Source organism: Vidua macroura, chromosome 9 (assembly GCF_024509145.1).
Source record: "Vidua macroura isolate BioBank_ID:100142 chromosome 9, ASM2450914v1, whole genome shotgun sequence".
Classification (NCBI taxonomy): Eukaryota; Metazoa; Chordata; class Aves; order Passeriformes; family Viduidae; genus Vidua; species Vidua macroura.
In genome coordinates this window covers 29,648,204-29,675,926 of record NC_071579.1, presented here as the reverse complement: position 1 = coordinate 29,675,926, position 27,723 = coordinate 29,648,204, and the positions used below count along the sequence as shown (strand labels likewise).

General features: G+C 43.4%; 1 protein-coding gene and 1 pseudogene across 10 annotated transcripts in view; one reads left to right on the top strand and one right to left on the bottom strand.

The window, feature by feature from the left end:
- The first annotated feature begins 1,737 nt into the window (after positions 1-1,737).
- LOC128811853 (E3 ubiquitin-protein ligase RNF170-like) lies at positions 1,738-10,372 on the top strand (annotated as a pseudogene).
- Positions 10,373-11,973: 1,601 nt separating this feature from the next.
- FGGY (FGGY carbohydrate kinase domain containing) overlaps positions 11,974-27,723 on the bottom strand; it is a 128,366-nt gene continuing 112,616 nt past the window's right edge. For all 10 annotated transcript variants that reach the window (XM_053985296.1, XM_053985290.1, XM_053985288.1 and 7 more), the window contains 2 exons: positions 13,362-13,423; positions 11,974-12,217 (listed from right to left, as the gene is read on the bottom strand). In XM_053985296.1, the coding sequence (XP_053841271.1) occupies positions 12,136-12,217; positions 13,362-13,423 (144 nt within the window). In that variant the 3' untranslated portion in view covers positions 11,974-12,135. The remainder of the gene's footprint in view (positions 12,218-13,361; positions 13,424-27,723) is intronic.

Sequence of the window (27,723 nt, the reverse complement as noted above, 5' to 3'; positions counted from 1 at the left end):
GCAAATAAAATCTCAGTTTCCCCATTGAAGCCTGTGTGCTAATGGAAGTGAGAGAAGATTCCCTGCTGTCCTGCATCCAGCTGTGCCTGGGGCAGGGGAAGTGCTTTGAACGGCACAAGTGAGCAGTAATAGGCTTAGAGTGACATAAAAAATGGACCCAGAATCCTGTTTCTTCAAACGGTGCAGAATTAAGTCTGTAGATTCCAAGACAAGTGTGTCTGTGATAAGGCCTGAGTGACTGCAGTAGAGCCACAGCACACAGCTCCTGGCAAGCAGAATGAAATTTCTGGGCTCTTTCTACCTTTACAAATAATATCTTTTGCTATTACTTAGTTAGAAGGGGTTTTACCTCTGTTAGTACTAACCCAATGCTTGAGTGGCTTAGCTAAAACAGACTGACCTAATGTGTTCAAACCATTTTCCAGAGTATCAACGTTCCTGTCTAAAAACCACAGGACTTATATCTCTCTTAGTAGCCTTTACAAACTTAACGCATTGAGCAGAGAACCTGGGAAAAGGTTGGAGAAAAAGAGCTGTGCTTGGAGATTTGGGGAGTCCATTGGGGTGAAGCATTGAATATCCTGGAGAGGATGTCACTGCCTATAGAATGTTCTCTGGACATTGGAGCCAAACTGCTCCAGCTTCTGCATCTGCCAGTCTGGCACCTTTAATAAGTAATTAAATCACACTGCGGACGTGAATACGTTCTTGGATAAATAATAAATGACAGCTCTCACACTGGCACGCGAGCACACAGGCATACCCAGGGCAGGAAATCACACACAGCATTTCGTTTGTTGCTAATTTATCTGTAACAAAGTGAGGAAGATGCCCTGGGGACTGGTGACTAACAAGGAGCATTGTTTATGCTACAAATCCCATCCGGTTATTAGGCTTTGAAAAGTGCTTTGTTTAGCTTATCAGTGCTTCAGCAGGAATGCCAGGGGCAGTATTTCTGTTCTAAGTGTATTTCTATTCCAATATTACTGACACATAAGAGGTTATGTGTTACCTGAGGGCTGAATATTCGGCTTGTGCTTCAGTGCCTTGTTGAATCAGGATCAGGATGGTGAACACTGCACAAAACCAAGCCCTGAACACGTGTCCTTATCAATTTTAAAGCATTAAATTGAAGAACACCTTTACATAAATCAAACCTTTCTCAAGGACCATAGAACACAACAAAGAATAAATACCCTATGGCATATAAATGCCCATAATTAAAAATTACCTCAACATGTTAGACCTTCTGCTTAAATTCTGCACTTCACTTAGGATGTGGACAAATTTGAATTACACAACCTAAGTCTGCAGTTATGCAATTCCAAAGTATCACAAGTGTCTGCCAAGTTTTAGAGAAGTTTCACAACAGGACTGATAAGCTGCTACTCCGTCAGGTGATCAAAATACCTCCAGTGTGCCCTTGATTCAAGTTAATATTTAAAAATAGGAATGCCAAATTTTTATTGCACTCAGGTACCTTTTCAATTATGTTAAATGACTTTTAGGGGAGAAGATTTAGAAAGGGAGGGCATTATTTTCAGATGGAAAAAAACTACATTTCATTTCATAATTTATAAAACCTTAGAGTCCCTTGCCAATAACTGGCAAATAAAGGCAACTAAATTGGGCAATTAAATTATTAATTGGCAAATAAGGCATAATTGACCTTGCCAAATGATTCCACACCAACAGTGTCACTGACTCAGCTCCTCTCAAGCATTCTTGCTAAGAGGAATGGCTAACTCAGCCTCATGTAGGTCTCCTGGACCACTGTAAGTGTTCATCCCTGACAACTTCAAATCTCAAAGCAGGGGTTGCTTTACTGAACAATGCCTCATGCTCATGGAAAAACCAATAAATGATTGTGAGCACTCGACATGCTGGGGTCTTTTTAAACTTTAATACGTCTCCTCAAAGATGCTGATGAGAACGGACTCACCACTGATGCTTTAGAGCTAAATTTCCGTGCGATAAAACTGGAAGATGTTGTGAGCTGAGCTGTGTTACAGAGATAAAGGTTTATACCCAGAAGCTTCTGGTGTCATAGCCAACAAACAGATCAGTGCTTCATGCCTTCCTTTTGTGGGCAAGAATTAAAAATGTATCAAATCTGGTGGCTGGGATTTAGTACAATGGCCTTGGTTTTGCAGAGTTCTACTAGAATTATTTTCTGAAATGCACAGCTTTCATTTGAAGCCAAAAGATGTGTCCAGATCTGAAAAGCTCCTGTTTCTCAAAAATCTGACTGTCATGGTTTCAAAGCCTGGCCCCTGGTGAGGTACCTACATGAAGAATTCCTTTGCAAATCTGACCTGTGGAAATGTGACCTCAGTGAACACCTGTGCTGTGTGCTGAGAAAGGAATAGAAACATAAGGATTTGATTCCTGAAAAACTTGAAGGCTTTCTCTGGATCTTTGAATGCTAAGTCTGTTTTTCAGAATAATTTGCTTCTGAATTTGGGGTTTAGTTTTGGTTGGGCTTTTTCCCTTTCATTTCCTCAAAATGAATTAAATTTACTTCTACTGGACTAAACATTTTATCATTCAGTTCTGGCTGAGGATTCCCAACAACATATGGGTTAGAACCACCAAAGGCACCCAGATCCAAATATAAGACTGTGAAATAGTCATTCCTAAGGGCACTTGTAAAGTTTCCAACCTAAAATATTAGGAGGAATAACAATTTTAAAAGTGCTGTTTGAAATAACCCACAGAATTACTGCATCAGAGGAAGCTCCCTTAAAATCTGTCATTTTAGGCAAAGTCACACTAAATATTTTATTATGCTAGGACTGTTTACTGCCATCAAAACCTCAAAGCCTCATGACACAAACCCTGACTGCCATAATCAATCTCTAATTCAATCACAGTTCAAATGTTCAAAGGCCAGCTCAGGATTTTGGAAGGGGTAAATTAGTTCTGGCAGCCTTACAGCAATCTCAGATATCATCTCTCTTCTCCTTCTATCAGATCCAGCTGGGCAGGCCCCTCATAACCATTGATGCTGGCTAGAGCCAACTCCAGCATCACTGGGAGTGCTTGGACTCAATAAATCAGAAATTTGATTATGTGCAGATAATCTTTTAAAAATAAATGACAGACTTGGCATGTTTTTCCCAGCTGATCGACTCAGGACAAGACTAAACCACTGATGTCTTAGCTGAAGGTGACCTCAAGTCCCTTTTTCCTCCCAAATGTTCTGTTGATGCAATTGGAGGAAAGAATGTCCATACCAGGTGAAACCAGGGCCACCTTGCCTTGGAACCTGCTGGACTCAGGAATTCCTAGCATCCATAGAATGCCCATGGCTTTACTGTGTATGTAAGGAACTGCCTGGTTTCGTTCCCTCTGGATCTGCCACCCCTGGTCCTGCAAGAGCTGAATGAGTTTCCCACCTTGCTTCACTCAATCTGTGAGAGATCACAAGGAAATTAAAAATGTGATGTCACAATCCTGGATTTGAATGATGATTGATTTTTATTCTTCCTACACACACACATATTATTCACACAGTGCAGGATCACTGCCTGGATCTTTGCTGTAATTCCTAGTCCTAATCAAATGCTCTGGGAGCAGAGCTTGAGCACTTGCAGGGTCTCAACAGGCCCTTGCACTCAAGCTGACAAGTTTCCAGCCCCTTTGCCTGGTGCCTGAGCTCAGCAGCCAGAACTGGTATCTTCAGCAACACTAAATATTCCATTTTCCTGTTTTCTGGGCAGCACAAACTCTCCTTCTGCAGACTTGCTCATGAGTCATCTGGAAATAAACCATAATCACTTGTCCCCTAGGAGTCATATATAAGTTAATTACTGTACAAGACAAGCTAATACAAAATACACAAGAGATTCCAACTTGTTGAGGTTGCAAAGGCAAGGGAGCCTTTCAGAATTTCCATTGGTTACAGTCTGGGAATGCTGGGCTTCCCTTGACTCCGTATCTATCGCATAATCACAAACACATTTTGTTCCCTTTGTTGTAGGAGACAAAACTAAAGAAATGTGGGTGTTATTCCTGAGCACAAATAGAGTAGATACCTAATGGGCCTGCAGTGTTCGTAAACACAACTGCTCTGAGCTACAGCTGACAGACACCATCACTGCTTGTCCAGCTAAGAGGATGTTCTGGATCTGCAAATGCCCCCCAGCCCTGCACAGGAAGTCAGAATGGAATGGGATGTGCTGATAAATTTTAAGTGCCACCATGTTAAATAAAATCTGCTTGCCTGGAGTTCAGTGTCCTGGACTTGGATCTGACCATCGCTGTGGTGTCTTACTCCTACCCAGCCATCCTTTGCTGGGCTATTGTGTGGTTGTTATCTCTGCAGGAGAGAATCTTATCAGTGCACGGAAAGGAAAATCTGAAAACAATGAAAAGGCCTTTGGCATCTGACATTTTTCTGTTGATGATGGAAACAAATACATTTATAACTTCACACTAAAGGAGCAAGATTTTTTCCAGTAGTTATAGAAACACTCTTGTTAAGGCTGGAAAAGCCCTCGAAGATCATTGAATCAAAGTTATGGCACATGAGTTTAAAACCTCCAGTTGCTCTTATTTATAGATCCTCATTAGAGGAGGAAAGAATGGTATGAATAATGCTGATTTATAATTACTCATTTGGTGAATTCATAGTTTTAGACCTGACTCTGGAAAGAGACCTGGTTTCCTGAACACTCACCTGGATTCTTTTTGCCATTCAGCTTATGGTACAGAGAGAATCCCATTCTGGCATCCAGGAAGGCAGAGAACACACTAGACTTTATTTCAGTACATTTAAGTGACAGACACAACTGCAGAGGAGGAGGGAAACAGAAAGAATTAGTTTATGTGTGATATCTACGTTGAGTTTCTGTGACTCTCTGCTAATCACAGTAAATTATTATTAATGAACTGAATACGTCAATCAAATTACTAATTTAGTGAAGACTCTGCTCTAGATCTCTCCCAGGAGCCACAGCAACTCCAGCTGCCCCACCTGCCTCCAGTGAGCCCTTCTCCCAGCAGAAACCAGCTGTGGGCATTTATTCTGTGGGAAATGTTCTGGACTGATAGTGCAGGCAGTGCTTACACAGGCTACTAAACAAGGCATTCTTCTGGCAGCAATCTCAAGGCCTGTGTAAGAACCAGGACCAAGCCCTTCTCCCTGGAATTAATGTAGGTTCCCTCACTAGAAGCAGAAGAAATCCCATTTTTATATTCCCCGAAAAATCAGTAACTGTATTTTTATTTGCTCATTGCTTTCATATCTACAAGGTGCCACTTTTGAAATACCCATGAAGTCTTAGGCTGCCAAAAAGTAACAGAGGATCTCAGAAGATACTGTTAAATTACAATACAAACTTATGGAATGGGTAGAATGCACCATAAAATCACACAATTTGTATTCGACTATGCAAAAAAAACCCAACCTATTACAAAAATCAACAATCCAATAATCACATTTGTAAGTGTGAAAGCTCAAGATGTAACAAACATGAAGTCTCATCTTCAAGCATGAACTCACTTCTGAGAAGACAGCTTGTCTTTTTAATCAACAGCATAAAAATCCAGCTGTCCCATAAAATTAATTTCTATGGGTAAAAATCAGGAGTAGGACACACCAGGCTTAGGTCTGGTTCTGTCCCACATTCCTGCTTCCCAAGTGAAACATTTCCTAAAATAAAACAGTGATCTAGGCATAATTACATTAGTTTGCAGTCCTATAAAATCTTTTTACACAAACAAAAGTAGTGGAAGTTCCATTTTAAACAATTCAGTAAGTTGGTTTCTAGTCATGCATGAAGGTTTTTAAAATGTTTACTGTTTTTAAGTAAATCTGTGTGGTCTAACAGAGGAAAATTGTTCAAAGACATCTCATCCCAATGTAACTCACTAACTGTTTATTCCAGCCCAGGATCTGTTTAACAGGAAAGGGACAGAACAGATTTAGAGGGTCCTTCTGTCAAGGCAGCCCCTGGTGTGGGCTCCTGTCCTCCCCCAGAGGAGGTATCCCATCTCCAGTCACTGGATAATCTGTGTAAAAGCCTAATTCTCCAGACAAACGTGTCTGCTAAATGCCTTCTTTGAGGCTCTGAGCCATATGGTTGAGATTACAGCATTTAAATATTTTTTCCAAGTGAATACAAGGATGAAGCACAGAATAGTGGAGGGAGGTATGTCCATAATTGCATTTATAAAGGGATTTCAGGATTTTTAAGGCCCATGTTCTGCACCACTGGAGCCAGTGTGAGCTTGGCACCTTGAAGCAAGTGCAAGGTATATTTACAAGCCATTCACACTTTTTTCACCACGCTATGAAAAGATCTAAGTACAAAGGAGAACAAGGGGCCATGTTGTTAATGCTGGTGCAATAAAAGCACATTTTTATCTTTAGGATAAAGATAACAGAGCACAGCACCACGTCACCACTGCCACTATGCCCATCCTCTGGGAGCACAACAAATCAGTGGATCCCCAACGGCCAGGGACACCTCTGGGAGACACCATGTAATACTTCCCATTGTTTCATGTTTTTCTAACCCTGTTTTATAACATACAGGAAAAGGAGGCTTTGAACAGAACCCATCCAGGACAAACAGCAACCACATGGCCTTAAAACCTGTTTCAAATAATGCCTCAGTAGTTACAGTTTCAAGTACAAAGACAGACATAATAACAAAGAGCACCAACTTCCCTCTTTCCCTGGCCTGGTTAATTTTTCCTTTTCCATCTGTGAGTATGACCTAATGATACAGACTTTATTTGTATTTAATTTTGAGATCTGTAGAAGAGAAGTACCATATACAAGCTGGGTCTATGTTGTTTTTCTTAGCTGTACATACTTGGCCAGGTTTTCCTTCCCTCCACACCATTATTTACACTCCGGAGCACTGACTCCAGTGCGATGCATTATCCATGTTATGGCTGTTTATAGACTAGAAGTGGTCTCTGTAACATGTCTGTTTTTCATGTCTTAAACCAATAAAACTTTTACATTGGGCTTATCAAAACCATTCTGTGTAGATCTAAGTCTGTTGTGACTGAAATCAGTAATAAAACTTCTCTTGATGCCCCGTGGAACACAGCTAAGGCAACACTGAGCTCTCTTAATAAATTCCGCTCCGGTAAAAGTTTTATTTAAAAAATGTGGTTAACCCAAAGCTTTTAAAGAAGATTAATGTGGACTTATAAAAAATGTCTGATTTTATTATTAGTAGTAATTCATACAGTTTGTCCTGAAGTTTTCCTTTTCAGCTTCAGTTTGAACCATATGTTCAGGAAGTTCAACTGAAAAGCGATCCTTCAGCAATATTATTTTTTTCTAATTAAGAATAACCACAGAGGTATTTTAGAGAAACCTACAGAGTCCCTCAGAAGGTTGTGGAGTGGGATAGATTAAAACAGGATTTTGTCTATTTTATGAAAAATTCACTGAAGCGCAAATGGGTCAGCTTCAGAGGAGTCCTTCCTTTCCTATTCTACCAAACAAAGGATTCTGAGTGCAGCAAATCTTAGTTTCCATGGGATTCTTTTGTGAAAGGCCCTGAAGGACTCTGGGATCCATCAGTGCCCCGTTGGCCTCGCTGGGACTGAGCAGAGGCACAGCAGTGCAGCTGTGGGGATCCCCAGACTTTGATCCACCACCCCAGTGGGTCAATGCCAGTCAGAGGTGATGGGTGCCAAACACAAAGCTCAAGGAGAAGCTGGAAGCTGGGTACCAGACTGGGTTCATACAGACTGGATGGGGATTTAGGAATAAACACAGCTGTGGGCTCAGCCAAACGCTCTGTGTGTGCAAACAAAACACAGGAGGCACAAAGATAAACCCTGCACTCAAATGAAAATGAGTAAAAAGCACAAGTAGGAGCGAGGTTCATAAAAATACCTTTGGGCCAAATTTCACATTCCCAGTCCTTGTACACATGATGTAACTGATGGCATCAGAAACATTTTTTATTCTGGATTTCAAACATGGTTTCTCTCCAATTCCCTTTCTCAGTGACAGCAGATGAGATGATGCTGGGTGCAGAACCCCTGCACTTAGGGCTCCTGGAGACTCTTGTTACAGCACAGCTCACAAACTCCTCACTGGCTGTTTTAAGAACAAAGATCATTGTTCTGCTCAACAGAACAATCCCATCAAAATGGCAGCACAATGTTGTGCTGCTGTTTTCACTGGGGTCCCTGTCAAGTTGCATCAGTTGAAATGCTGAGAGGTTTTATTTCCCTGACCTGTCACACTGCTCACTGTGCCCTGGAGCTGCCAGTCAAGCTGTGCTGCTTCTGCTGAGATGCTGTTTGTGCTTTGCTGAGTTTGTTGGTGGTGCCAGCCCTGACATTTCCTGTTTTCTGACCAGCACAAACTCACTGCTGTCACTGCATGTGCAGCCTAATCTTATTGTCCTCACGCTCTGCCCCCTTTCGCTCCCGAGACCTCTCTATGTTGTACTTGGAAATCAGCAGCAGTCTGGGTAAAACAGGACGTGGCAATTGGCTTTTCCAGAGGTACAAGCTGCTCCTTGGCTGTGCCTGCTGGTTTATCTGGGATAAGTGGCCCTGGAAGTCACTCTGACAACTCCACCTTGATGCAGCTGCAATGCTTCTGTCCACGGGCACCCATATTCCTGAGGGCTTCAACCATGACCCAGGGAGCTTCCAGAGTAAGATCCACAGGGAAAAAAGCTGTGGAAAGGAAACCCTCCCCAAGCCGATCTGTAAATCTCTGCACATACCAGTGCAGAAGAGCAAAGGCTCCATTTCTGCACAGTCACTTTGCAGAGGAAAACCATGTATTAAAAATAAAGAATCACATTCATTTTCACAGTCCATTGTAGAAAGAGGGTTTATTAATCCTGCTAACTTCCCTGTAAACATTAAATAACTTCCAATATGTTTAGCATATCTTCATTTTTTAATTTGGTAGGTTGCTACCTGACCCCCTACTGGAGGCACAGTCCCTGGTTGGCAGCACTAACGTGCCCTCCCTGCAGACAAAGGTAATATTTACCTCTGTCTGCATTCTGACACATGCCAAACAATGAGCCTGAGCTCTTGGGATCAGATTTATTTACCCTCTAATTTTCCCACAGCATTTCAAAACCCACTTGGGCTTGAATGATCCTGCAGCCATTTGCATTTATCATTTGACACATGTCAGATCAAACAGCTCTGAAATATCAAACAGGCCTCCAGCATTTTTCTTTTGTGTAGTTTATTGAATCTCTGGGATAACATTCCACAAAAAAAAGCATGGAAGTTCCTAATCTCACCAGGCTCCAGTCAAAGGTTGCTTATTGTACTGGGGGGCTGGATACAGAGGAAAAAAGGAAAATGTTCTTCATTGTGGAACTGTGTTGCTTTTCACACCTCTTGTGAGAAGCAAAACAATAAACCAAGGAAACAACCTCGACCCCTACGTGTTTATAAATCAGCATTTACTGAGTGAGCAGCACATAACAAATGGATTGAAAGAGACCCAGCGAGGAAAACCAGTCTGTACCATTGTGTGATCTACCTTCTGATGCAGGTACTGGCAATACTGTGGTGGAAGTGTTACCATCCTGCTGCATCCAGAACCTTCTAGTGAAGGTGCTTCTGGAATTCTTAGCTGGAGAAGTCCTGCAGTCGCCCTGGCAGGGAGGAGAACACAGTGTGCCATGAAAAGCCTGGTTAATTAAAAAGCAGACTTAGAGAGGGTCAGGCTGGAGCTTTCAAATATCACTCAGATTTGAACTGCAGCATTTTAATTTGCCTCTAAAATTGCAAATCAGATTCCAGTAGAAAGCAGCTGGATTTTCCCAGGTATTGCCAAATCCAAACAGTTCACACTGGCTCTGCCCTTTCTTAATGCTAGAATCCCAGTTCCCAGAAGGATTCTGTGTCAAGCAGAATACTTTATTTTCCAAGGCTGGGGCAACAGGGATCCCTTTCAGAAGGGTTCCTCTTGATACTGTACCATGATTGAACACTGTAGAGGCTTTTGAACAGCACAGAAAGGTTCTGCATGCAAGAGATTTTAACTTTCAAAGTGCTTAAGAGACACATGGAACTGAAATGCATCAGAATACAAAATAACCAGTTTCATGTGAACATTCAGTTCGCAGGTTACCTGTATGACAGGCTGTCATTCCTGACTCTTGCCTTGCGAGGACTCTTCACCCAGGTGGGTCTCATGGAGTTTTTTCTCAATACTTCTTCTTTGCTCCTTTGGAACCATCATATTCTTGTCTTCTCCATGTGAGTGAAGCCTGGGCCTCTCTGCAGGACTCTTGGAGCAGCTGATGACATGGTGGTTGCTTCCCTTCTTTTCATTTGCATGATAAAAATCTGTCAGCAAATTGCACCTGAAGGGGTGAGGATGGCAGGATCTGCAGCTCAGGGGTCTGACTGACCCCAGCTGGGGCCCTTGGCCAAACTTCCTCAAGCCATGACTGAGGCTCCTCTTGGAATGGGGCAGTGGGATGGGTGTCACTGTGCTGCTGGCACAGGCTGAGGGACTCAGCAGTGCCTGGCATGGCCAAGGCACTCGATGTGGAGCCCTCAGAGGGCAGTTTTACAAGAATGCCTCAAGGCACAATCAGAGTTTAACATTACAGTGCCCATCGACCTGCAGCTGAAGAGTGTTAGAACTCTTGAGCTTTAACATTTTACTGCTTGGCTCAATTTGAATTAAATTTTAATTTGAGAACTTGGCAAACCGAACAATTTGCTAAGTCTGGTATAACACAAGGATGGTCAGGCAGTCTCACTGCAAAATCCTGCAGCAGTGTTTGTGTTATCACAGCTGATTACTCAGCCACTGGGATACAGAATTCTCACAGCTCTGGTTTTAAAATGGATCATATGAAACTTGTAGGCACATTGGCTTGGAATAAAAATGCAACTATAAAGCACAAGTATCACAAGGGGAGGAAGGCATTAAAGGCCATGCAGGAAATGTGAACAAATCTCTGTAACTGTGTCGTGCAAGCCCATGGAAGGCACATAGAGTCCTTGAACCCTGTGCATCTACACTTTACACCAAGTCAATGTGATTGTTTGTTCCCCTTCCAGACTCCCTACACCCCTCGTGCTAAATCTTGCTACCAGTTCAGCCAGAGAAACCGAGGCCAGTTTGAGGATAATGATATAAATAGCAGGAAGTTTATGGAAACTTTGCTGAAGTTGTTTGTGTTGAGCTGCAAAGAGGTAAAAGTGCTGGTGCAGTGCCAGCCAACCCTGCACATCTGTCCCTGTATAACCTGTACCTTTGCTATCCATTTGGAGTCTGTGGACTTCATTTTTACATACTAATTGCATATTAAAATAGAGATTTAAAGATTTATGAATACTTATTGGTTACAACACACTGGTCTCCAATTGCTTTTTCTCACTCTGTCTTTTCAGCTGACAGATTTTATCGTGCCCCTGAGTTGAGAGCTCTGACACCCCACTATGTCAGAGTCATTTTCTTGCTTGTTTCACTCTTTTTTTACAATCATTTTATTCCCATCAACTTTCTTTGTCTTTAATTATGTCCCTGAACTTGTAAAGCTGTTTCTCCTAACAATGGGTACTTTGGAAAGGGTAACAATTACTTTTCCATGAACTACAAGGCAGGAAGTGCATTGTTTCTTTAAAAAAATTACCAGATGTTTTTCAGGGCTGACTACTAACATTAAAAAAAAGTCAGAAACGATTATTTTCCAAATAACCTAAGCATAATTTTGTTATTGTGTGACTCCTGTTTGCATTTAACTGGGAATTGCAGCCTAAGCCAATACTAAAGAAGGAACTTCTCTAAAACGAAGTGTGTAAAGTCCATCTATGTGAATATTGACTCCACGGCCTCAAGTCCATCTGACTAAGTCATGTTATTCCTTATGCTGCTCCTGCCAGTCCAAATACTGGCATTGGAGTACCTGCAACTGGTTGTCTTGTGTTCCCTGACTGGAACAAATGAATATTCCTTGTCCCTGTGTGCAAGAATTATTAACACAAAATACCCAGTGCTTCCCAGTAAAGTGACTGCATTTTATTTCTCATTAAAAATTAAAATGTATACTTTAAATGATAACAGGATATTTTTTACATGGACAGTACAGTAAGAAGAAATTACCCGCATCACACATGCCTGGAAATTTGCCTGCTGTTCCCAGCTCCCATGCCTCTGGATCACAAGCTGTTCATGATAGAGCGATACTCTCTCTGGTGCTCCACAAGCTTCAAAAATACTTCGTATTTCTTGTCATAAAATCTGTGTAAGAGTTAATGTTAGCAAAGCCTGAGATTTGAAGATTTAAATATATGTTTACTTGCTTTTCTTAGCATTAAAGACACTCTGACTCTTTCCTAGGTGCAGCTGCTGCTGGGGTCAGAGCCCTCCCTGTGCCCTGCTGGGGCAGTTTCCACCCAAGCTGTGATTTCCAGCTGCAATTCCACCTTTTGTTTCCCTACAGCCAGCTTGGCTTCTCAGATTTCCCCGGAGTTCTCTGTCCTGAGAGTGAGGAGACACCGGAGCTTCCCAGAATTCATTCAGGTGGGAAAAACCCTCCAAAATCACCGAGTCCAACTGTTCCCCCAGCACTGCCAAGGCCGCCACTGCCCCGTGTCCCCAAGTGCCACATCCACAGGGATTTTAAATCCCTCCAGGGATGAGGGCTGCCCTGGGCAGCTGTGCCAGGGCTGGACAATCTTTTCTATGAAGAAATTTTCCCAAATACCCAATCTAAACTTTCCCTTGCCCAGCCTGAGGCCGTTCCCTCTCCTCCTGTCCCTGTTCCCGGGAGCAGAGCCCGACTCCCCCCCCGGCTGTCCCCTCCTGTCAGGAGTTGTGCAGAGCCACAAGGGTCCCCCTGAGCCTCCTTTTCTCCAGGCTGAGCCCCTTCCCAGCTCCCTCAGCCCCTCCTGGGGCTCCAGCCCGTTCCCCTGGACACGCTCCGGCCCCTCAGAGCGCGTCCTGTGCTGCGGGCCCAGGGCCGCTCACAGGCCCCGAGTCCCGCCCGCGTCCCCTCAGCCCGGGCCCGCCGCCAGGGGGAGCCCGCGCGCCGCCGCCCGTGGAATCCGGAGCCTTTAAAAATGTTAAATTACCCTTAAAATACAATGTAATGTAAGATAATCCTGAAGAACTACTGGGAATGCTCCCTTTAAATGTAACATTAATAATCCTTAAAATATAATAGCAATAATCAAACTTTAAAAAATAATAGAAATAATCCTTAGGAATACAGTACGAACAATTTTTATAAAATATAATATACCATGATTCTTAAAGTATCTGTATGCTAAACACTACTGCAGTCGAGCAGGGCTGTAAAAAGACACACCCCAACCTCATCTCCAGACCCCAACTTTTATCTCCCTTGAACTCTCCCAGTGGAACACACCAGGACCAGCGTTACCTTTTATGCTCGTGGTTGGGCTGCACGACTCTCCCAATTCTCCCCATTTTCGCCATGGCCTCCTAGGAAAAGACAAACACCAACTGGAAAAGCCTGTTTTGATTTAAAATACTTTTTGACAAGAACAAGATGTTTCAAAACCAATCGGAACATTAGTGATGTATTTTGTTTCGGCTGAACAGGCCAGATGGCAGCAAATATGTTCAATCCCATTATAAAGTAGTCAAGAGAACAAAGCTCTGCAGACCCTAAGTAACCAAAGTCTGTTCCTCTCTCTCACTGGGAGTCCCAGGCAGAACAGAGTTATCTTTTATTATTTACTCTAACCAAAGGAAATGTTAAACATTGCGTCCCCAGAGGGGAGGGTTCTCAAATGAAATGATACTGTACTTGAGATCCTGTAATCATATTCTGAAAGTATCACTTCCCTGCAGCAAAGGAGGACTCGAGGGTGCTCCACAAGCTGAAGGTAACCTGGGAAGGTTTGTTCTGCAGCTCACAGCTGCCCTCACATTCCAGCACAAAGGTGCAAGAGGCAAACTCTGATCCTGCTCTGCTTTTGACCAAAATAAAGTCAGAGCTCACAGAATCTCCTGCAGGAGTCTCTGGGACAGCCATGTGCGAAAGGGAGAGGGTTGAGTAATTTGGTTCCTTTCCTGATCTCTGTGAGATTCTGATTTTCCATGGATTCTCCCAAGCAATCCCACTGGAATGAGAATCACCGAAGTTAAGAGGCCTGAGCTCTCAGGATACAGTGGAGGCAGCAGACACTCACAAGGAGAATCAAAGCAACAGCTTTTAGGTGGGAGAACGTTAAAAACATTAAAGGTCAGGACTCAAGAGTCATTGTGTGACTAAATCAGGGTTCAGAGTTTCTAAGCAGGACCCTGAACCTGTTTTAATGCAGTGTCTAAGAATGAGGATGACCCTGGAGAACCCTGTGCTGCTGCTGGAACTTTCCAACTGGCTGCTACAGCTGGATTTTTAAAAGGTTTGGATGGTTTTACAGGCTGGAATACCTGCTCTGGTGAAATCTGTGCTTTCCACTAATCCAGCACTTGACAGCAGAGGATCTCACAGAGCTTCACAACGTGGAAGAGCAATGTCAGTGCCGTGTCACCAGCCCAGGGCAGGCTCTACCAAAGGCAAAAGCATTGCCAGGTGTGCAGTCAGGACTCCACTCTGCTAAGGGTGCTGATACAGCAGCAGGGAATATTTCTGTGCTCTCATATGCCCATTCTCCTTCATACGTGCAGAGGTTGATTGAACTTCGATTCCCCAAGAAACACCCTTGAAATAACACTTGCAGAGAGATAGTGTGTTCTTTTCCTGGGACATGTGAGCCTGCTGGCACTGAGACTCTGCACAGCAGCCAGATTAAAATACTGCCATGGAAAGGCTGATATCCTTCCCAGGAAGAGAAATGGGCATTTTATTCCCTGTCCTTTAACAGGTGACACTGACAATGCTCAAGCATTGTCCCCTATTTACAATAGTCAGTCCCTTACATGGCCAGCTGGATTTACAGACTATCCAAAAAATGAATGAACAGTCAGGGAAAAAAAACCAACCCAACTCAAAGTAGAAGCCAATTCCCTCTAGTACAATGGCTACTGCTTTTCCATTGTGCCTTAGGGAAAACAAAGCCCCCTCAAACACTCTCTCACTACTGGAAGTCACCTTCCTTTCTGCTCCCTGCTTTACACCTCCTTTTGAACTGCCCTGGAGACACTGCACGAAAATAAACCCGTAACATCTGAAGTGTCTAAATAGGCAAATCCATTTTTTATCACAGATGCAACAAAAATGAAAGGGAGGGCCAGACTTTGCTTTCCCCTGTCTGTGCACCCTCAGGCCCAGGACACAGCACCATTCCCAGGGTATGTTCTGCCTCTGACATGGGTGCTCCATGCACTCGTGTTCTGCTCTACTCTCACAGCTTCCAGAAAATACTGCTTCTCTTCTGCTGGACCCTCATCATCAACCCTCAGCTAAGGAGGAATACTTCCAAGTTTATCAGTTTTTCAGTTTATCATCTAAAATACTTTGGTGTTTTTAAATTTACTGAAAATACACAGACCTTTTGAGAATCCACAGCATTAAAGTCTCACAGCAACTACCATGGTTCTGTGGAATAACATGGCAAAAAAATACACAGCCAGCAATTTTCAACAACTCACCCATTCTATGTTGCTCAAAATATCCTAAATTAATTCCCTCTCTCAATTCACATTTTAGTTGTGTGTTTTTCTGTGTTTTAAAGTCAGTTTGGTCATTGTTAGCTTGAACAAAAAAACTTTACTCCCAGAGGAGAGTCTTTTCAACAATTTTCTGGGGACAAAGAGGAACAGAACATTGAAAATATGAATTTATAATGAAATGGGAAACAAAGGAACATTAGAATTGCATTACTGAATCGGATCAACCTTGTGCACTGCTCTGTCTCCAACAAAGCCTTAAATATAGCAAAGTGATAATACTGCCGTTCAGAAATAGTTTGTTTGAGGGTTGACATCCAAATCCATAATTCCAGTCACCAAGGATTTCACAATCTTAATTTGAATGACGCTCTATCTTCTTTGTTTGCCAGTCTAGACAGTACAATGAATACAGTGATTTAAAACACAATGAATTCTCTCTTAAAACAAAATATTTTGTAAAATTGCTTTTTAATCATTTCTTTTCTCTCTTTCCATAAAGGCTACGCTATAAATAAACCCTGAAAGTTCGCATTTGATCATCGTTTCTAAAGGCTGGGCAAGAGGCAAGTGAAGGGTTTACACAGAAAAAAAGAGAGGCACTGTGCAGCAGAAATAAAGGGATGCATTCATGATTTCTAACCTTTTGTTGGAGTGTCAACGCAGAGACAGATACAAGCCAGTAAACACTCTGCTCTCCATGGAGAGACCCAGCCCAGCGGGGTTATCCCTGCCTGGGAAGGGACAGGGAACCAAACTCCCCAAGATCTCAGGACAAGGTGCCATTTTGCTGCTGGGAAGGTCAGTAGCCACTCAAATCCACTCGGTCCTGGTAGCTGAATTCCACTCTCCAGCATCATCTGGGGCTGGGGATCCAACACTTACCCAGCTGAGGAATCCAGGGCAGCCCCAACAGGCAGTGGATCTCCAAGGGAAACCCTAATGGAAACCCAGGGAAAATCCTGTCTCCTAGGGAAGCTCAACTTTGACACAGCATCTTAAAAGCTGGAAATTTCAACTGTTGTCTCTTCAGTAATGGGAAGGAAAATGTTTATTTTAACCCTGTGTGGGAGGAGGCACCATAAGACACCCATCAGCCTGGCACAGGAGCCACAGGAGGTGCACACTTCAGACTGGGAGACCCCTCTTCTCTGATTCCCTGCCCTTGGGATCCTCCAAGAGCTGCCTCACAAAACCCAGCACGTCCCACAGGAGGAGACCACATCCCTTGGGGCTGCACAGGGAGGCCAGTGAAGCCCACTTGTGGAGAGAATCACAAAATCACAGAACCAACTAGGCTGGAAGAGACCTTGGAGATCACCAAGCCCAAACTAGAATAGTCCCCAAGTTTGATTTTCAGCTGTGACTCAAGGACTGATGAGGTTGAGTATTACTGAAAATTAATGGGATGTGAGCCTTAAAGTACACAGCAGATGAGAAATCAGATTTAGGGACACCAGCCTTAGTTTAGAAAGTCAAGTAACAAAATCTCAGTTGGGCTTTTTCTTTATTTTGAGACTTTAAAAATTGTATCCAAAGTTAAATAGTAAGGCATCAGCACAAATGCAACTTCCCAGCTGTGTTCTCACCACTCGGTCATTTTGGTAATCCCAAGAAATGCTTGGACTTTAACCTAAGGTAATTATTAACAATGAAACAACCACAGATCATTTCAAGTTCTCCTGTACCATTTCAGTGGCTGGAAGCACGTGGCTGCACAAAGCACCAAACTGGGGGATCTGATGCTCACACTCAGACCAGTCTCGCCTCTCCAGTGTTTCTGTTCAGTTTTCCTGTCAAAGGAAAATAATTTAAAAGCAGGAGGAAAATAATTTAAAAGTTGCCCCATTCACAAGAGGCTGCAATGTAGGAACATTCTTCCCACCAGATCTGTCCTGATTTCATGATTCAGCAGGTGTTAACCTTCAAACTATCAGAGTGACTTTCCTTACACTTCTAGTCCTCACAACAAATAAAACAAATAATGTTCTATGCAATAATTTCAATTGTTCTGCAGCAGTGAAGAACCTCTCTCTCACTCATCTCTGTTCCACACACAAACTCAGCTAACAGATGTCTTTAGCATCATTTTAAGAAGTTCAGTGACAGATATATTTGGATTTGAGGGGTATAAATAGATTTCTTGAAATGCTGATGTTGAAGAAATACTTTTAAACTTCTATAAGAATTTTAAGCAAGGCTGCTATTTCCTTCTAGGCTTTTATTTAGGGATTGCTTGTTCCACAGCTTGGAGAGGCAAAATTCATCTTATCTGTGTTTACAGGAGTTACATGAGTGTATTTCTGCAGAACATTATTTTTAGTGGGATATGACTGCATGAAGAAAGCATGTGATGGACCATATACAATATTTTTCTAGTGGTTTCCCCCCCCCCCCCTTAAATTTGAGTTATAGGGGCAGATCTTGGCAGCGTGCACAAAGCCCAGAATCTGTAACTCAATTCTCTGTGGGTTTCTAGATTGAGCGAGCCAAGTTTTAAAGCACATTATGGATAAATATTAGAGCTGAGCAAAAAATTCACACCTAAGACCAAAGTGTGAAAATTTGGCTTTGATTCATTTAGTGAAAAGGTGGAAAATTTCACACAAGTTTGTGTTTTCCTTTTGCTCTGATCCAACATCGATTTCTGTGTCTGTATCAAACCTCAGAGAGAGAGAGAGAAGAGTTTTGTCTGTCTGTGCACATGAGAGACAGAGGAGGAGGGAGAAGATGGAAGGATGGAGGGCTGGCGAGCAGGACACCAGCTCAGGACTTGAGTCTGTCTTCCAGGAAAAGTCACTGGCCTTTGGAATCTCTCTGTCCATATGTTCAGGAACAGCACTGGCCCTTCTTAGAGGAATATTTTATACATTTGTTTGTTACACTGAGGCAACTCAAAAGAAGCCCAGCATTATTCTACCCTTCAACCATCCAACATGAATTAACTGAGGCCAACTGGATGGATCCTGAGCACTGAGACAAGGTGCATTTCTGGTTCCAGCACTGAATCAGATTCCAGAAAGTTTCAAGAGATTTCTGGAGTTATCTGGGACATGTTCTTTTATTTTTCAGCTACATCTCTCTGCAGTGGGCTGTGCCATTTCCCCAGTTTGGTTTGGCTGGGGCAGAGTTTGCACACTCAAGGTGTGTCCCCAGTTCTGCTCCCAGACCTCCTGCACCTTCCACATCCCAGTGAAGGATGGATCACCCGACCTGTCCTGCAGCACCAGAGAAGATTTTCACTCCTTAGTACCAGAACAAATGGAAAAGAGCTCTCACAGCAGCAGAGACAAGCACAGGTAAGGCCTCAGGATCACTTCTGCCTCCAGAGCACTGACTTTGCTTCTCCACAGTGCCAGCCAGGCTGTGGTCACCCAGTTTGGTGTCCCAGAGCCCAGCCAGGCTGGCCAGCCACAGGCACAGCCCTAAGAGGGGCAGCAGTGGCAGGGAGCTGCTGGAAGGGTGCCTTGCCATGCCAGCCATGATATTAATTACTTATTCCACAGCCCAAAATTAGAATGGGACGAGGGTCAGCTCTGATTGCCACATCATCTATCAGCTGGAAACTATGTTTGGGTCTAAGCTCCAGCCATTCTGCTGCTAAATATAGATTGGTTAGTTGTTGATTTGAGTCTGCACTCCCCCAAGTTGCCTCTGACTAGCAAATAATTAAGCAGTTTGCTTTGTGAGGGCTCTGCTGCTGGCACCTCTTCGTGCCCAAAGCTGCTTGGACACAAACCTGACAGCTTAGCAGGGGTTTCAGCTTCCCTGGGCAATGGAAAGAGCCCAAGTGCTCAGCTCCTGTTTCAGCTTCACAGACTGCTGGCACTGGGTGCCATGAATCAAGTCTGTGGGCACCACCCAAGCAGTCTGGGGCAGGGTTTAGCTGCTCTTCCCCTGACATGAGCCTGTGCAGCTTCTCCATGAAGGGACTGTTCCCTTCAGTGGCTGTATGTGAAGGTCCCAGCCCATGCCATGGTGCTGATGCCACAGCAGGAATGGGCTCCTGACTCCAGCACCAATTGGCACTGGCAGCACATCTCCCTCATCCCCTTCTGAGGTGGAATAAATTTAACCACGCACAGCATCGCTGTTAAAATAGACCAAGAAGGTCTGTGCATTGAAACCACGTGAAAATATATTGATTTAACACAGCTTTTAGGCTCAGAAATGTTATGCTGACATAGGTAGCTGTGTTTAACAGAACACAAGCTCAACTGGGAGTCAGGAGAGCAAATTCCTCCACCAGCTCATGATGCTGGGCACTGCCCAATCCACCCTCTCCCTACTCATCCTTCCTGGAGATGGAGCAAACTAATCCAGGGAACAACTCTGCATAACCTGCAACACATTGCTTTGCTTCTCTGTCCCCCTCCTCACCCTCTGCTTGCAGCATCTGTCCCAATCCTTCTACCCTCAATTTTAGGTGGTAAAGCCTTTGGGGCAGTCAGGGCAGCTGTGTGATTCCACATGGACATAGACACCAAGAACTGAGCTGGACACAAAGCAATCCCTCCCTGGGAGGGTGGGGAGGGCCTGGCATGGGGTGTCCAGAGAAGATGTGGCTGCCCCTGGATCCCTGGCAGTGCCCAAGGCCAGGTGGAACAGGGCTTGGAGCAACTTGGGAGAGTGGGAGGTGTCCCTGCCCAAACCATTCCACGATTCTGATTTAGACCAGGGAGGGTAAAACAGAGACACTGAAGACCCAGCCCAGGGGATCCTGGCACTCAGCTGGGCTCTCTACTCAGTATTTAGCTGAACTGCACCACTTCCTCCAAGGTGCAAAATTCAGATTTATTTGGCTGATTTCTTTCAACATCCATAATGAACATTCAGCTTTCCTCACATTTAGTCACCAAGTTCAGACTTTTATTTGCCATCTGGCAACAGAGTGGGCTTTACTAGGGGGAGGGGATAGGAAAGGGGCTTTTTTTCCCTTTTTTTTTTTTTGCATCTGTATTTGCTTTATGAGCTATGGCTAAGGCATCATTTACACATGGGGAACTGGATCAGGTTCTCACAATTCATTCCATATGTTCACTTATGCTGTCAAAACATTTTTTCGATCTAATTAATCCGCACACGTCTCTCTGTTCATTTCCCCACTTTGGGCCGTTTCAGCATTTTTGGGGTAACTAGCAGGGATTGTCATAAAACCAACTTCTGCCTATGCTCTGCTTTAGGGTTACTCCATCGAGAAAGCAAAACTATTTGCAATATTTCAGTCTTCTTCATCTATTTATTCTTTCCCTCTTTCCAACACTGGCTGAGGAGACTTAATCTTCCCTTCCCTTCCCATTCCCCTTTCCCTTTCTCCTTTCCCTTTCTCCTTCTCCTTTCCCCTTCATCTTTCAAATATATTCTTTACCATGCTCCAGTGTCTACCTCAGGTTAATGAGGAAAATCCCTGCTGTGAGTTTTGATTTGGGATATTTTTTAACTGGTTAATCTGATGTGTGGTTTACTATTAAAGGGAAAAAAAAAAAAACAAACCTGTACCTCAGAAATATGCTTACATTTTACTCAATCTGGACTGCATTTGGGAAATTACTCTGGACAGGGGCTCATAAAAAACAAGAGACCTTTAGAAAAAGTCACTACTGTAAGCCAGTAGAGGGTTGAGATGTTCAAACAGAGAATAAACTTCATTAAAATATAGAGAGAGCCTTTTAGTAACCTTACAGATATCCCATGTCCAACAAAAAATGAAATATCATTTAAGAGATACAGAGATATCCAATGAGCGGTGAACAGAGAATAAATCCCAGAAGAAATGAGAAATCTGTTGGGAGTTTAGCCTGGACTGCACAGCACAGAAAAGGCAGCTGTCCATGGCACAAGGCATTTGGTTTCCTTGCCATAATTGCTACAGACAAGGGGTCAGCCACCTTTTCCAGCACACTACTCCAGAAAGTATTTTTCTTTCCCAAATTAAAGGCTAGCAGTGACTGAACTGAGTGAAGCTGAAGCAAAGCACACTCATCATTGCAGGGGGGTGGACTAGATGACCTTTAAAGGTCTCTTCCAACCCAAACTATTCTATGATTCTGTGATCAGCTGATGATACTGTCCTGTTTTGTTTAAAACTGAGCATCCTTTCTTCTCCAGATCTGAAAATGAGCCAGGGATGAGAAGCTACTGCTCTCATTTGTCTTCTGCCACTAGAACTACCCTCCAAGAGTGCTCTTTCTTAAAAAAAAAAAAAAAAAAAAAAAAAAAAGCACTTTAAATGCTGGATACATATTGCTAAACAATTTTATTTTGGGAAGGATTCCTTAAAAACCAGGGAAGCCTGCTCTGAGGATGGGATGGCCAGTGAGTTGCCAAATGTGCTCTAATTGCAGCAAGGGAGAGGCTCAACCTGAGCTGTGGAATTCCCATGGACACAGAATTGAGAGAGTTTCATAGGAGGGAACTGCCAAAGTCACATCACAATAGGTGCTCTGCTCCCCTTGCTCCTAAAAACTTTGGCTTGTATCTCTTTTGGAGACCACTGGGAAAAGGGAAATACAGTTCCCTTTAGCACTAAAACTCCTCTGTCAGCAGGAATCTCTTTATGTGCACAATGTCTGAGTACTGCAATCACATATATTGCACAGAAAACCTGTAGGCACCAACTTGAACAAATTAATTTGGAATAAACTATTCTTACTGGCAAATGTCAGGTTACCCTCATCACCACCCTGGCTGATGTTTTTCTATACAAAACCAAACCCAATAACTATTTATTCACACCTGCCCCAGAGCCAGAAAGAGCCTTTGATTACAGTAATATTCAATAACCTCTGTACTGAGCAAATCCAAACCTGTTGCCCAGCACTGCCAGCAGGAGTTTTAAAGGTATCTGAGGCATCTCTTTTCTCTTAGCAGATGTTCTAAAAAAGCATTTGTATTCATTTGGCAAATAGAAACAGAGCACATTTTATAATTGCTCGTGCCCAAAACAAAGGCTGGTTCTGTCTGCAAGCACCCCAGTTGGAAATAGAAGTGCATTTGCTGTGGGAGTGAGGCACCAGTGGCACCAGAGCTGGGCTGGTCACAGCCTGAGATCCAACAAAGCACCATCCTGAAAGCTGAGATCCCACAGAGAAGAGCACCCAGGACAGTCTCCACCTTCCCAAGTTTTGGCCATGTGGGAAGCCTGGGGTTTATAAGCTCTGGGGTTTATAAGAGCTGGTTTATAAGCTCTCCTTTTTATCTGCTGGAAAGGCAAACACCAAATCCTTCCAGAGGGATGTTCTCACCTTGCAACACCTAGTCAGTCACCATTCCAACTCTTACTTTGCTATCTCATCCTATTTTCCCAGCTTTTTAAGAAGCCCCCAGTGAGCTGCACCTTGTGGTTCCTGCTTCCAAGCAAGCCTTGCCCCTTCAGCCACTTCAGTGAGAAATTCCTAACCCACTGCTCCTCAAGTGCTTACAGGGGAAAGCTCTTCCCAGCACACCTTCCATGACTGCAGTCAGTGGATTCATTGGCTCCTGAATTTTAAGCCACACAGGCCCTGAGATCAGCTCAGCTGATCAGAACATGGCGCTGATAATGCCAAGGGTGTGAATCTGATCCCCATTTGGGGACCCTTCACTTAAGAGATGGACTTGATCATCCCTGTGGGTCCATCCAACCCAGAATATTCTGTGATCCTGTGAAGCCTCCTGCACCTCAGTTCCTCACATATTCCATGAGAATCACTAACACCACAAGATTAATACCAAACACTCAAGAGGAAAATCTGGCCAATGGGGGACACAACTGAAGAAAAACCACTTTGTGCTTCACCATTCAGCTGATTCTAAGAACTGAGCCAATTTCCTGCTGCTGAAGCTCTGTCCTTTTATTTAAAGACAGCAAGCTGGGAAAAGAGATGAATAGCAGAGGCCCAAATGGTTCATGGAGCTTTTCACTTGTAGGTCACTGAGCAGAACCTCAGCGAGGTCAGTGAGTGTTGGGAGCTGTGGTGGGCTGCCAGCTTTTTATCCTCTGCAAAGGGGATTTACTGGTTTCAAACTAATTTCTATTGTATGCAATTTCCCCACCATGAAATGCTCCACTGTCACAGCTCAGTCACTGATAACCCTTTGCAAAGCCCCACAGGAGAAACTGCTGCCACCACCTGAACACCTCCTTTTAAAATCACGCTTGGAGAAGTGTCCTGAGGCTGGAGGAGCTCAAAGAGCCTTCCCCAGCCTGGGTGGGGGCACAGCCCTGCAAGGAGAGTGGCAGTGCAGCTGCACGTTCTGTTCCTGACTGGAGCAGAACTGGGGAGAGGCAGAGCCCAGCCCTGTCCTTTGCTCCCCACGGTGGCTGCTCCAGGAGGGAGGTGAGTGTGTGCTGGCAGCACCACAGGCCTGTTGTCTGCAGAAAGTACTTTCTGAAAGGAAAAAAAAAAAAAAAAAAAAAAAAAACAGAAGAAGCAAAAATGAACAACTCTATCATTATCTGATGTGCTGAGATCTCGGCAGAGATCAGCTCAAAGATCCATATTGTTTACAGCAGCTGATGAGTCTCACAAGTGCTGAAGCTGTGCTCTCGCTTAAAGTGCTAACATATTTACAGTTTTCAGTCCTGTCCTTAGCACTTATCTGTCATTTCAAGATGAATGCTCCTTTTGTACAGCCTAATCACTTGCACAAACACTCCACCAGCTCAAAATCCCAGATTTGCTTCGCTTTTCCATTAGCACCAATTCTTTACTTTGGAAATTGCTTCATGCAGCAAATCTGAAAAAAAACCAACTAGTTTTTGTTCAAAGGTATTTCTTTGGCTGTGACGAGTCTAGAATGGAGGGGAAGATATTAAATTACTTTTATCTGATGCAAGTCTGAATTTTACTGCACACCTTTCTAAAGACACTTATCCATTATTCTGCTCTGGCTTGGATAATTGACAATGGAATAATTAGTGAAGTTCTATGTAAGATCAGACAGGATCAGCAACATATCTAACTAAACCCTTGATAAGAAGCCATATTTCCATGCTCAACAATCTTTTCTCTATTCATAATATTTCAAACATTTGGTAGGATCCCCTCCTGCCCCCTCCTCTCCCAACAAACAGTAGGAGCATGTGCAATTAAAAGCTGTCAGTCATTCTGGTTTTACAGGAATAAAGGAATGTGGGTCATTCTACAACTCAGTAACTTAATTTAAAAAAATGCAACCCAGGCATGCAAGAAAAAGGATACAGTTCTAAGGAGGAGGTCTTACCCTGCTGGATGTTTTACATTACTCTCATTGGGTTACTGGCCTGTCACAAATCAGTTTCAGATGCACCTCAGAAAATGCTCAGCAACGCAAGATGCATCTGTTGTTTCTACTAATCCTGGTCCCACTGCAGTCCAAAAAGGGCAACATCTGATTTTCAGAAGTGTCCAGAAATATCTACAACTGCAGTTTAGAAGGGTCCATTCCTGAGCAAGAAGAGCACCTCAGTCATGTGTTGGGCACAGCATTAGACACCTAAAGCTTCAGGCTGGGAATGAAAATGCTGATCTGGAGTTAGCCTTTGCTGTTCCTAAGAAATTGCCAATCCAAACCCTGAGTGAATTTGTGCTTTAAAGGATGTGGTCTCCCATTCCTTCCCAAATATTCTCTAAAAACAAGAATTCTGCATATGAAGTGCATTTTTGTGCAGATGTACAACACAATCTTTAAATGTTCTGAATGCTGTAAATATGAAAAGTTGATACAAACATCACAGTTGTAACCATGCCACAGTATATAAACCATCTTCCATATTACACACATAGCAATGAAAATTAACACAATAACCAACTGCAGTTCTAAGGTAAGATTTCGGAGTCAAAAGATGTTCCAATTATGTGTAACTGTGTTGTCAATCTATAGCACTTCCATTCTGACTTATTTTAACCCACCAGAGCAACATTTTAGCATCATCATAGATTTTATTTGCACTTTTTGTTCTATCACTTTAATACAACAATAAACCCCACCTCTGAGGTATGGAAACTTCACTAAATCTGCTTCACAAATCAGGAGGATGAAGAACAAAGTTACACAACTTGGCCAAAGTCACAGACAAAGTCAGTGGCTGAGGTGGGAATAAAATCTATGTACTCTGCCTCTCAAGTTAGGTTACACAGATTGTTTTCTCTTTGCAAAACTCTGCTTTTATTTATACTCAGAAGAACTTGGTGGTGCAGTAGCCTGTGTCAGTTTGAACTAGCACAGAGTAATTCCCATTGCCAGGCTGTTAATAACAACTACTTTGGCAAACACTGAATTTTTCCTGTGTCCTTAGGAAATACTACCCTACATTTTACAGGGTATTTGTTTGATCTGGAAAGCCAGGCAACTCACTCCTTATCTCCAGGACATGAAACAAGCCTGGGATTTGAGGTGTCCAACAGTTCTGGACATCCATATCTGTTCATACTTAAGGAATTACAATAGGAGCAGGGATGCTGATAAACCAAGAGAAGCCCTTTTTCCTTAACCCTTCCTGGTAATGCTGCAGAAAAATCCACCACGGCTGGAATAGGAGCAAAAACCTCCCCAGCCCTAAATCCTACTGCTGTGTTGCATCTATCCATGGGAGAGTTTTCAGCTTTCTGAACGCACAATCCAAAGAATGACAAATACCATCGTTTGGGGACATTCAGACAGTTACAAAACATATTAAAAAGGGTGCATGGGAAGAAAATTGGGCAGGGAAGCAGGAAGGCAGTGGAATGACACGTGTGAGAGATGCTGTGCAATTAGCCACTAGAGGGAACAAGAGTCATGCTCTTAATTAAGGTGCAGCCTCTTTTAGCAGGGGGGACTGAGGGTTATCCTTGCCCAGGGAAGCTGGATGGGGAAGGGTTGAAGCCTTTCCCTGTAAACTTTGGAGTGGGACAAAGCTTTCCTGCCCTTTGTCTGTGTTTCATTCTCCCTTTTCAGGTCTTTATAGGCCTTGGCATAAGCAGGGAACAAGACCTGAAGAATTCATACACTTTTCACATCTCCTACCTGCAATTAACTATTTTTTGCACCTGGTAAAAATGTTTAAACAAAAACCTGAGATCAGAAGGGATGAGACAAAGGAGAGAATGAAAAAAAAAAAAAAAAAAAGAAAAATTGTAAAAGAGACAAAGCTGTATTTTGCAGACAGGGTACACTTTGGTGTTGACTCTTTTGAAGGAGAAGGGAAGAAAAATCACATTCACGTCATTGCAAATGGTGTGAAAAATGTGGAGTGATGCTCTGCTGGCATAAATAGACTGAGACAGTGGCTGGAAAGGATGGGAAGGACCTGCACCCCCTCTTGCCTGCAGACCTGACTGGAGCTGCATAAGAAAAATGAATGAGGTGAAAAGCAAAAGCCCCTCTTTTCCTCTGCTGCTGCTGAAGGACACAGACCTATTCAACAGCACGGCAAGGACTGAATCACAGACAAACAATCTTTTTATTACCATAAAAATGACAAATAAGTAACAGTTACAGCCTGTAAACACAAGACTCAAATTAAATAGAGTTCTAAGTGGTACAGTGTAAGTGGAAGCAGGATCCCACTCCTACTAAAGCCAGCTTGGCCTAAAGAGTATCAGATGTTACCCGGGCCTTAGAAGGCCTGGGACATAAACTATGTGTGTAAGAGAAAAAGAAGTCAAATGACTCATGACAGAGTTTGTTTTAATATAAATGACTTCTTCTGGCACTCTGCTTTTAAAGCCTTGCCATGTTCAGATCCTGAACAGCTAACCTGGGCCACTGGCTCCCTCAGCCCTGTCCTTCAGTTTGTGTATAAAATGCTGGCATTTACAAACTCCTATTCCTCTGGCTGAGGAAGGACAGTTTATTTTAGCGCTGTGATCAGTGCCACCATAAATCTCCCCTCTTCCAGTCCAAGAACACTGGCACAGCCCAGTCAGTGTTCATATGCTGTGCCCATAAAACAGAGGGCATTGCCATGAGGCTTTACTGAAGTCCTGCAAGCCCTGAGAGGGGCCCTGAGGTGAGGGATCAACACTGACTGAGCCACAAACCACCCCTGACTCTTTGCTTTTCATTATGTGAGGACACGGGTAAGGGAATGAGATGTGGAAAGAGTTGGGAGGAAAGAGGAAAAGACAAGAGAGGAGAAGAGAAGACCAAGAGATGGGAAAAGAAAAAGTGAAAGTTACTAAACAAAAGAGAGGCACAAATCAGAGGCAAAAATACAATAG